This window comes from Polyodon spathula, chromosome 6, assembly GCF_017654505.1.
Source record: "Polyodon spathula isolate WHYD16114869_AA chromosome 6, ASM1765450v1, whole genome shotgun sequence".
Taxonomy (NCBI): Eukaryota; Metazoa; Chordata; class Actinopteri; order Acipenseriformes; family Polyodontidae; genus Polyodon; species Polyodon spathula.
The window spans coordinates 18,793,253-18,805,753 of record NC_054539.1 but is presented as its reverse complement, the minus strand read 5'-3'; the positions used below and the strand labels follow the sequence as shown (position 1 = coordinate 18,805,753).

At 38.5% G+C, this 12,501-nt stretch overlaps 1 protein-coding gene across 3 annotated transcripts in view; it reads right to left on the bottom strand.

Moving 5' to 3' along the window:
* akap12b (A kinase (PRKA) anchor protein 12b) overlaps positions 1–12,501 on the bottom strand; it is a 53,789-nt gene that overhangs the window by 26,257 nt on the left and 15,031 nt on the right. For all 3 annotated transcript variants that reach the window (XM_041252386.1, XM_041252385.1, XM_041252384.1), the window contains exon 2: positions 949–1,066. In XM_041252386.1, coding sequence (XP_041108320.1) covers positions 949–1,066 — 118 coding nt within the window. The remainder of the gene's footprint in view (positions 1–948; positions 1,067–12,501) is intronic.

The window sequence follows — 12,501 nt, the reverse complement described above, 5'->3', positions numbered from 1 at the left end:
GGAGATTGGCCTATAGTTATTGAGGATTTTAGGGTCCAAATTGTATTTCTTAAGCACAGGCTTTACCACAGAGAGACCTTAAGAGCTGCAGAAACTGTACCAGAGGAAAGTGAACCATTTATACATTTTTAAAATGTGGGTATTAATAACACCAAGAATATCTTTTAATAGTTTTATAGGAATAGGATCAAGAGAGCATGTAGTAGCTCTCATATGTTGAATTAGCTCTGTCAGTTCCTGTAAGGTAATCAAAGAAAAAGCTCCTATAGCAGCCTTACTAGGTGTAGTTTGTAAACTTGTGCCAGAGTCCTTCTTAACAGAAGGTGTCTGTGGAATTTCATTTCTGATGTCTAGTATTTCATTTTTAAAGAAATGTAAGAAGTCACTGCAGCTATTAGGGGAATAATTAATTAATTATCTAGAGTAGCAAAAATAAATCTAGGATTATTTTTATTTGTTTCAATTAACTTAGAATAATATGAACTAGCCAACACCAGAGCCCTCCTATATTTAAGCAGGTGGCCCTTCTATATACCTATACTGTATATAACTTTAAGCACATGTCAAACTGAATGTACGTCATAAACACAAATTAGTAAAGATAATTCTATTAGATTTACAAATGATATTAACAAAAAGGTGCAGTGTCCCAAACAGCTTCTACATATTCAACATGTTGAACATATCAGTTGTTTCTTGTAAACTGATGGTCTCTCACAATGTCTGCTTTCAAATACAGTAAAATTAACAGGTTGAGGTCAAACTAGAATGTGAGAGAAAGATGGCAAGGAATTTTTTTTTTCTGATGCACAATTGAACCTGAATGTGGGGCACTCTAGGGTTAAATTTAGCCCCCAGAGAAGTTATTTTACACTGATATCTGGAGGATAGTGTGGGGGTGGGTCGGTTGTGGGAGGGGGTGGGAGTGCTGACAATCCTGTTTCTCACCATCTCCAGGGGCCTGCTCCTCCTTCTGTCCATTTATCTGTTCTGTCTTTCCATTGAGTTCCACCTGGTCTTCCGGTTTCTCATGCAGACTGGAAATCTGGCCGTTTTTCTGTAAAAGCTACACACAAAGAGGGTCCATTTTTAATACTGGGTTAGAATATTTCTGTTACCTCTTCTCACTTCAGTGGAGGCACACTCATAAATCAAGTACCATTTCCCAGATTTTGAGACTTTTGATTCATGTTCTAAAACTCTCTGCTATAAGTTAGTTTTTTTGGGCAGTTATGTTTGATTGACTAACCATTTAGTAATACAGAAAAGAGCAGAACATAATTAATATTATGCTTGGTTTTACTAATTTCAGTAGTGGGATGATAATGGTTTAAGAATACAGTGCTAGGTTATATATATAGTAGACCTTGTGGGGTTTCAGTTTTTATGTGGTTGTTTTATTTCTAAAAAAAAAAACAAGCAGAGCTTAGCGCCTCATCGTGCTTCAGCTGTTCTTATTTCTACACATGATCCGCAGGCACATATTCTCACTAGGTTTGCACTGGAGGCTAACTGCTAATTAATCACAGAATCCTCAGCTAGGTGCCAGCTCCCAAACAAAACTAACGAATGTGATAAAAAAGGATCCAAAAGACGAGTCTATCCAAAATCCTAGAGCTGGTTCTGAGCCACTATAAACAACCTTTAATCTAGCAGGCCTGGAATTATGCATACCATATTTTATTACTGCATACTGCATTGCAGAAAGACATGAAACATACCAGTTGTGTGTTATTTTCTTTAATTGGTACTAGAAAGCAAGAGAGATGTGCAAAGGTTGAACAGTGTTTACTCTCCTATTAATCCATAAGGGATTTTTCCTTTAGATAGATAACAAAAGCCCCTTTCACACTGGTACTTCTACCCAGGTCCGGACCCAGGTTCTGACTACCTGGGTCACAATACGTCGTAGTGTGAAATCACGTACCTGGGTCGTACCCGGGTTAAGTCGGGTCCCAGCGACCCACCTCAGGATGTGGGTTGACACGCTCTGACCCGGGTTGAGCGAGACAAAATGCATGACAGTTGACAAAATAACAAACAGCTAAGCCTGCACAAAGGTTTCAGTTCTGCAAGGAACATTTTTGTTTATTCTGTTTAGTCATATTTTTGTTGTGTGAGACACACCATGAGCCAGACTGGAAGCTTGGATGGAAACGTTTGTAACAAGCTGCTTCTGGGGCATTGATACGCATATTGTTGACTTGGGTCTGTCACCCAGGTCAGCCATGCTTTATCAAAAGCAGGGTGAAATCCTGTAGCCAACCTGCATGACACTGGGTCCTGACCCAGGTAGGTTCTGACCCAGGTAGAGCTCGCCAGTGTGAAAGGGGCTAAATATACAATTAGATTGCTGAGAAAGTCAAGTGTAGGGGGAAGGGGGAGAAAACTCTGCACACCTCTAGTAATCCATTTCCTAAAACAAGACATAACTGGAGCACACACATTATCAATATATAGCATCTGGAAGCATTTTGCTTTCTTTCTGATCCATGCATTGGTCCTCTATGTTTCTTGGGACAGTGAGCAAAACTTAAAACGAGGCCAGCAGAATAACTAGAGAGTTTTACATGAGCAAATATCAGAAACATGGAACATAATTTAGATCTTTTATTGAACATCATGTAATCAAAGAAACTACGAAATGATACCGCAGAAGTCCACCGGAAGATATAATAGTAGTACAGTATTGTATATGTGTTTCATAGATTTCGAAATGTCAATTTGTCAGTTTTTTTTCAATCTGTTGAGTATACTACTACTAATTGTATAAAGCAGTATGTAATTCAATAAGTTCACGTAACATTATTCAGTAGGTTTCATTCAACTGTATGATGCGAAATTTATTAATTCTATAGGGTGATGCAAAACTTTTGGCCACAGCTGTAGGTGTTTTGGGACAAATCCTAAAAAATGTATTAATCGCTAAATCAATATAGAACAATAAAGGCAGTGTCAGTTGGTCAAGCTTTATCACCTCCTCACCTCAGTCTAATTAGAATTAAGAGTAAAATCACGACATGTAATTTTAAAGTAACTGGTGGAACAAGAGTTGAAATAAACAAAAAAAAAGACTAAATGTCATCATTTCTTATTGAACTGTCAACAAAATACAAATCAGCGCAATTTTAAATTAAGGGCAATTATTCACTAAAATGTGATACAAATTCATTCAGAGCAAAAACAATTAACTAGGCCAAATGCCACAAAGTGACATTATTGATTACGAAGTCAAAATAATAAAACACATTCTGAAAAGGATGCTTTCTATAATTCAAGCTTCAAGCATATTATTTTGTGGGAGCGACTATCCTAGTTAATCAGCTTGGGCACCTTAATGAGTTATGCATCAATATTAACGCTTCATTTTACATACATTGAATATGACATAACTAGGAGAAAATATGTTAGATCATATGTTACTAAATATGAATCTTAACATGTTTTAAAGGAGATTTCCTTGGATTTAAAAAAAAATGCTAAAAAAGCTAGCGACTAAAGTTACTGCATTGTGAAATGCATTAATGCTGACAATAAACTTGGGAGTTTCATATTGCAGTGTTTTCACATTTCATGAAAATAATTTTAGCTGAAATTATGTGAAAATTATGTGAAAAATGCAGTGAAATTGCATGAAAGACAAGCAGAGTTTAATTTACTGATGTCTATACAGATAACACAGCTGGATTCCTGATGCATGGGGTGCTGTGTTCTCACAGCAGTTAAAGAGATTATTTAACAAAACATAAGAGGTTATATGAGAACGTGCTGAGGGCATTGGAGGGCTGTTGGAGCATTTGTGAGCTGTTTCCCACCAAAGGTATACTTGTTATTGTTTAATCATGTACATCAAACTGCTTCGCTGTAGCTGCCACAAACAATGCCCTGCTTCCTCAAAGGAGGGAGAAACTGGAACAAGCCGATACAAGAATGAAAAGCATAACTACTGTAAATATATCAGTGCAAAGACTTTGATAAGGTTTGTTGCATGTGTAAAACACCCTCACATTATAGAAAAAAAATGATATAATGTGTTTGTCCTAGACTTGTGTATAGGACAGTCATTCCAAATGCTGCTTAATCCTTTCACAGAGACCCACACCAAAGACTAAGTAAATTACAATCAGCAGGAATCCAGGGAAGAACATGTAATTGGATACAGATCTGGTTAAAAAACAGAAAGCTGAGAGTAATTGTGAGAGGTGTCAAATCAGATTGGGGAGTACTTAGTGGGGTACTACAAGGGTCTGTTCTTGGACCCCTACTGTTCCTCATGTATATAAATGTTTTGGACCAAAATCCAGATTGCAAGATTGCAAATTTGAAGGTGATACTAAAAGTGGGGGAGTAGTGGACTCTGAATCCGCAGCCCAGCTAATTCAAAGGAATTTTGACCTTCTCTGTAACTGGGCAAACTTGTAGCAAATTAATTGTAATGTTAATAAATGTAAAGTATTGCCTATTGGGAGTAAAAACCCATGTTATAAGTATAAAATGAACGGGATGGAAATAGGGCATGAAAACTTTGAAAAGGATCTTGGGGTTATAATGGAGTCATCATTAAAAGTATCTCACCAATGTGGTGAAGCAACGAAAAAGGCAATTAGAATATTAGGCTATATAGCAAAAAAAGCACGGAATACAAGTCTAGATCGGTTATGTTAAGATAATACAATGCCCTAGTTAGACCCTACCTAGAATGCTGTGTGCAGTTTTGGACACCTCAGTACAAAAAATACATCATTGCACTAGAGAAGGTACAGAGAAGGGCAGCTAGGCTGATCCCAGGACTTAATGACATGAACTATGAGAACAGGTTAAAATAATTAAATCTCTTCAGCCTAGAAAAAAAGAAGAGAAAGAGCAGACTTGATTGTCTTTAAAATCATAAATGGTATACATAAAGTTAACCCAAGACACGACTTCACATTTAGCACCGAGAGAAGAACAAGAGGGCAGAAGAGGAAGTTGAGTAAAGGTATGTTTACAACAGTGAGTTTTAAATGCACAGAATAGCCTACCAGGTGAAGTAGTTTAGTAGGATCTAAAACACTGGGAAGATTTAAAAAAAGACTAGATTCTGTGCTTTCAAATTAGTTCCCCCCCCCCCCAGTAGGGGAAAATGGTGTGCAAACAATGGACAAGCCTCTTTCTCAAACTTTTCTTATGTTCTTAAGTTTTTCAAAACCTTCAACATTGAGCACTGTCTTCTTTGTAATTACCTAGAACTTTGCTTTCTTCTCCTGTTTTTAAGGGAATGGCAACGCCAGCGAAAGCAGCAGCACAATGGTTGCTTGAGCTATTGTCCCAACAGGCTGAATAGACAGGATAACAGCTAAGCAGTGTGGGTTTAATTAAGCAAATGGGTAGATCTAATTTCTTAATCTGACCTCGAAAACAGCCTGAAAGCCTGCCCTTTAAAACCTTTTCTTTAGCCTGCACAAAGGGGAGGGGGCACAAGAGCTAGGATTAGGGTTCAAAATCTCTGGGTTTGGTCTGGTGCTTCTAATCTGCAAGTGGATAAGTCATTTACTTTAAATAGAGTTTTTATAAAAGGGCCTCTTCCTCACTAACACTGTTAGTATGTTTGAAATCGGGGTTTAAAAGGTCACTGTGGTAAGTAGGGAAACATCAATGAATCCCTAATTCTTGGCTCTATGTTGAAAACCATTGTTCTGAACACAGTAGGCTTGGAGTGTACTGACTGACCATTAAATAAGCAGATCTTAAAAAGTCCCCATCTTACAAAACATTCTAAGGCTTGATGCTAAAATAAAGTCTTGTCCTGTATATGCATACTTCTGGTTGTGTTATGGTTTTATACATATAGAAATTGGATCCAAAGATCATCATGAATAGACATATGTCATATATAACCTACAATATGCTCATTCGACAGAGGGCAGGCACAGTGTAACATCTATGTCTATGAATTCAAGCCATACCCACTGCTCTCTCTGCCAAATAAGAAAGCCACAATGGGGAACAATCAATTGATTAGATGTTTTGTTCTCAACAGTACATTCTTCTTTCAGGTAGAATTATCCAGTTGAATTACACTACACACTCAATCCATTGTTAGGAAAACAATTGTCTGTCAGTTGCTGATTTGCACAATAACTTCTTCAGTGTAGCTAAAGCGCATCTAATACAGTTAATGAGCTGGGGTGAGAACATGAAAAATGTGTCCTCTAAACCCCCCTACATGACCACCATCCTCATCCCATGACTTTCATTCCCAACATTCCTCATACTGAGCCCATACCCATTCCCAGAATTCCTCATACCAGAACAAAATCCCCAAGCTTGCATCTAATTGTCTCAGCCTTTTTTGACTCTTACATTGGCTTGTTATTTTAAAATAGTTCAGATTGAATTCCTCATACTGTACAGTAGTTGCATCGTGTCAAGTTGGGCAAAATGAAGACATACAGTACATCTCCACTGTATTTTAGATAATGAAAGAACCAACTTTTACCTTGTTCAGTTTCTAAAAGTATGTGCAGTGAAGCAAAATTTGAATGGGTTTAATGTGCTTCACTAAAATCCTGGGGTTTAATGAATTGATCCAAAAAATGGTACGTCATCATTAACACCACTTTTTAGATTATCTAAAGAGAGTCCTATGAGTTCCAAGTTTATGTCTCTGTCTTAATAAACGGTGGACTGCATTTACAAATATTTCAATAGAATTAGATGATCCAGTGTAATTTAGGATTGCACTGCACATTTCATGTAACAGTTGGTGAAGATCTACTCACAAATGCCTAGGACGTGAGTTCCAGTATTTAGGAGGCAAGTAACAAAACTCTCTACATGCTGATTTTAACCTGGAACAGATGACGTGGTACAGTTTGCAAAAAGACATTAAGAATCAATTTAGGATGAAACTGGAAGCCAGTACAAAGCCACAGGACTGGGGTGATATGTTCATTAGCTCTTATACAAGTAAGCAGACAGGCAACATCAGGAATTGAGGGACTGGTGATCCCTGCAAATGAGGGAAAGGCAGTTGTCTAGTCTAGGCTAAATAAAAGTCACGAGTCAAGAGTTAGGCATCCTATTGAGAAATATATACCTGCCAATTATCTATTTATAATGACGGCTTGGTAAGTGTAAGAATAAAAGCAGCAAAGGGCACATCTTGGTTAGAAAAATCACATCAATATTCCTGACAGAGGACAATTCTGTCTGGGTAAAAGTCAGATTGCTGAAATGAAAACGTATTGAACTGCAACACAGTAGACTCTAATTTTATGAATATCCCTCTCTGACTAAAACCATTGTCCAGGACATATAAAGCAAGGCATTTAGGTAATGACGTGAGGAAAACATGTAAATGATGTAGTGATCACATAAATATACAGCTGTACATACAGAATTTTAGGGTAGAGGATGTTGTATTTTCTTTCCATTCTAAAGAAAGCTTCACTTTAACTGATCGTGTTCATGTTTTCCTATTAAACGCATAACAAACGTTCATTAGCAATGATTCATTAGTGTGCTTGAATCTTGACAGGGGTGGCCTTGCAGTTAAGCACTGACTTTTGATATTGTTTAATGTCCTGCAACGCACCTGCAATACTACTTGCTACTAAACTCCAGCTTTCAACTGGAGATTCTGAAAAATAAACACAAATAATACAATTTGTATTTCGAGGATCTCTGAATGTCCCTTCCATGACAGTCACAACTCTGTGACATCAACAGATTATTGTTCACAATCCAGTCTTTATCAAGTACACTATCTCAATCTCTAACTTCGACTTCTACTGGCTGTTTCTAACAGCTCACTGCTTGTTCAATCGTGGGGCGGCCCTTTTATTAAACAGTTTTCAAGAGGGCTTTGAAAGGGGAAATCATTTCCCATAATGTTACTTGTGAACCTCAATGCTCTTAATGCCAGAAGCTTCATGCCGCTGATACAACCATGTAACCCAAAGGCTTTTATCTTTATGGCATTCAGCAGATACCCCAAAGCATCCACCTTCTTGACTGGGCTGGGGTTTTACAGTTAGGTGTAATGTGAGGCCTGCCTTTTGAAATTGCACGCCATTTCTGCCACCAGGCTGCAGTTGTTTAAACAGCAAATGTATACATGTTTAAAACAGCTGTTGTTTACACTGTGTATAGTTTACACTTTAGTGTGGCTATAGGGACTGCCTGCTTCTCAGTTGCTGTGTTCCTCAGTCACACTCAAGTCACACGATGGTGCACACTGAGGCACACGTTACTTTATGCTGGAATTCCCATGAAGTCCATTCGGACAGTGCTAAATTATTTATTCATAATGCGTCACATAACATTAGCTGTAGCATAACAAAGCTTCTAGCAAAACAGATCTCCTCTTTCCCTGTTTTTTTCTTTTTGAAGACACAAGGAAACACCAGATTGGCCCCTTCTAAAAACGTGTAGAAATCCGAAAATTTAACATAGTATAGCAAGTTTTTATAGTATAGTTATTATGTGTTTTGGTTTACATTATCATTTTTAATACTGCAGTGTCAAAGAAATATATTCAGTTTTACATTAAAATATATCTGTTGACTACATACAGCATAGCTTTTTGTGCACTCTGCTTTACAAGAAAGCACACCTTCAAGTTTGTTTGCAATTCGCAAATGTAGTTTTTGTTACTGTATGCAGCAGAATGTATTTCCTGATGGTGCTTTTTTAATGCATGTAATTCTATCACCCGGTATTAATTATATTAAATGCACACAGATCCAACAGATGTTGCACAGTCACAGTGAAAGTATTTAGAGGAGAAATGTGTTGCATCAATCAGACGGCTCTTTTACGTACAATAGTTTAATCACTTCAGTAAAAGAAACTAAAGACCGTGAAGAGGTAGGGGGGTGGGGTATGAAAGCCTTTATCATTGTAAATCTACTTGCAGTTCATTGTTTCACTGTCGGTAATTCACCTGCACCCAAACAGTATGGCCTGTGCTATTCTAATGCTGCAGTACCAGGGTGTTGCAGCACTGTCTCGGCAGCTAATTGATTAACACACTGCTGCAAAATGAGAGGCTGTCTTCCAGCTGTCATCCTATCTCGCTGGTTTCACAAATTAACTTGCTTTGGCACCTGACGGTAGACTGCACTAAACTACCCTCTAAACTACCCTGTCATTTTTCCCCCTAGAAAAATGACATCCAGACATATACAGTATATTACAGTGCATTTGAGACCCGTATATTCTATTAAATACTGAGCAGGTATGGTAACAGACACCTCTGTGTGTCTCAAACCTGCACTGTAGGCATCTCCCCTAAGTGAGTGAGTAGAAGTTCAGTTTCCATGTGGATACCAGACTGCAAACTGGTTGGACAAGACGAATGCCTCCTCTCACATGGCTTTATTGCCCTGTTTAATACCTTGTTCCATCTAGGGGCATCCCAAGTTCCAATGTCTTTTGATGGGAGTGGAGAAGATAAGTACTCAAGCCTTGCCTTCACATGTCATTGCGTAGTCCTGGTATGGCTGTAACAATACTGAGGCTCTGACCAAGTTAAGGATTAACCTAAATTATGAGTGGTACCCAGACAAGCTTTAACATTTCTGGACACTGGGCTACACCAACATTATATAACAACAGATACATGCATTAGTCCAAATCCAAATTAACTGCAGAGCTAAGGCAAGCAATCTTTTTTTCAGCACATCTCTGTATATATCAATTATGCCTAGCTAAGTCAACCTGGCATGAAGTATCTGCTCATGGGGAGCCAGTGCTGTCAACAGGCTTGAAACAAAATGGGCTCAGTACTACAGGAATTAATGAGCAACAGGCAAACTCACTTTAAAGTCATGTGTGCGAAATCTGCATTTTTTTTGTCTTTCATCCAGCACTGGGGTGGTCACTATGCAAAAACAAGATCCAATCTAAGTGGAAGTTATTAGTGTAAATATGCACACGTCCTTTAGTCACTAATGGTCTGTCTCAGGTTTGCAGCTGTCTGTGTCCCCAGGATGCGCATCTGTGCATCTGACACGGGCAGCCCCACCATGTATTATTTTGTATTATTTTGTAATTTTTTAATCATGCTGGTAATAATGCAGTTGTGTGATGTGCAAGTTTCAGAATGTTGGTGGCCTCTTACTTTGTGTTGAGTACATTAGTGGAGAACTAGAAAACATGGACCCAGGGAGTACGTCTTGGATTGGAGCGGACTGAAGGACTGAACAATACTGAGGAGCTGACAGCGGAGCACACACAGTTTGCAATATTAGCAAGTTGGAATTTTGGTTTTGTGGATTCTATTGCTATGCTGTTTTGTTCTTCGTTCTTTTAGACAGATCAAATGTTCTGGCTTTTAATGTTTTTTTTTTTCTTGTTATTGTTAAAAATGTGTTAAAACTTTAATGAATTAAGAAAATAAAAAGACTTGTTTACCACAACATTAAGACTTTGTACTTTATTCGGACCCCCAAAATGTTCTCTGGGACCCTCCGTTTTTTTAGTTAGACTCTCAGTGGGAAAAAGTTTTGGAAAGCCCTCATTATATTTACATGTCTTACTGTACAGCTTTTAAAAAATGGATTCAGTGGATTAGATGGTGTTTTTTTCTTTGGTTGTTTATGATCTCATATATTACTGTGGCAAATGTCACAAATAAAATCTGTTTATATTTTCACAAATACAATAACATTTCAAGATTAAAAGTACATTTACATATTTAAGTTTTTTGTTTCACCTTTGGTCCTCTCCATGAGGGAATATATAGTACTTAAATTAGTACTGCATAGCTTAGCCCTTCTCAGTGAAAGGACCTGCTGGGTTTCATTCTGAGGGAAAACAATTAAAAACCTATGCACTGATATGTTTACAGTAAACTGTTCACTGCAATAATTGTCCACTTTACCATTCATTTGCATATGTACTCATGTTTTACTACACATTTGCTATAATTTCATTCAATTGGCATTGCATAACAGATTTTCTGTGTTAACTTAAATGGATACTTTATCCAACCTACATTTTAATAACATATTTGTAAATGTATTATACACTTTGTACAAAACATTAGGAACACCTTCCTAATATTGAGTTTCACCCCCTTTTGCCCTCAGAACAGCCTCAATTCGTCGGGCATGGACTCTACAAGGTGTGGAAAGCGTTCCACAGGGATGCTGGCCCATGTTGACTCCAATGCTTCCCATGTGTCAAGTTGGCTAGTAATGGATCTCTACTCCGAATAGCTCATTCCATCTCATCCCACAGATGCTCAATTGAATTGAGATCTGGTGACTGGGCAGGCCACTGCAGTAAGCTGAATTCACTGTCATGTTCGTGGAACCATTCCTGGACAATCCTAGCCTTGTGGCACGGGGCATTATCCTGCTGAAAAAATCTATTAGCAGATGGATACACTGCTGCCATGAAGGGATGCACCTGATTGGCAATGATGTTCAGATATCCTGTGGCATTCAAACGTTGCTCCACTTTTATCAAGGGGCCCAACGTGTACCATGAAAGCACACCCCCACACCATCACACCACCACCAACAGCCTGCAATGTTGACACGCGGCATGATGGATGCATGTAATCATGTGGTTTTCTCCATACCCTAGTCAACCTATCAGCGTGAAACAGCAGGAAACGAGCTTCATCAGACCAGGCAATGTTTTTCCAATCCTCCAGTGTCCAGTGTTTTCGTTCCTTAGCCCACTGCAACCGCAGTTTCTTGTGTTTTGCTGAAAAAAGTGGAACTCTGTTAGGTCGTCAGCTGCCGTACCCATTTCGTGTCAAGGTACGACGAGTTGTGCATTCTTTTATGGGTCTTTCGGCACCAATATTGTACTGGACTGTCAGTTGACTAACTGTAGCCCGTCTGTTGCTCTGCACAATTTGTATCAGCCTCCTTTGGCCTCTTTAATCATTGAGCCGTTTTTGACCACTGGCCTGCCGTTGGCTGGATGTCCTTTGGGTGGTGGACCATCCTTGATACACACGGGAAACTGCTGAGCATGAAAAACCCAGCAGCGTTGCAGTTCTTGACACACTCAAACCGGCGCGCCTGGCACTTACTACCATACCCGTTCAAAGGCTCTTAAATCTTTTGTCTTGCTCATTTACTCTCTGAATGGCACACATACACAACCCGTGTCTCAACTGTGTCAAGGCTTAAAAATCCTTCTTTAACCTATCTCTCCTTCATCTACACTGATTGAAGTGGATTTAACAGGTTACATCAATAAGGGATCATAGCTTTCACATCGATTCACCTCGTCAGTCGATTTTATTGAAGAGCAGGTGTTCCTAATGTTTTGTACGCTTAGTGTATATGTCTTTAATCATTATTTATTACTGCTTCAGTACTCATGGGTATTCGCCATGCTTGATAAAGTCACTTGCATATTAACCCTTTTGGACAGTCTGAACAAGCCTAAGCAAGATGGAATGTCCACTGGTTTCATTGCAGTCCAAATCCTGTTTACGTGTACTGTTGTTGTATGTTGATATCTTATCATTATCAAAATGTACAGAGAAAAAAA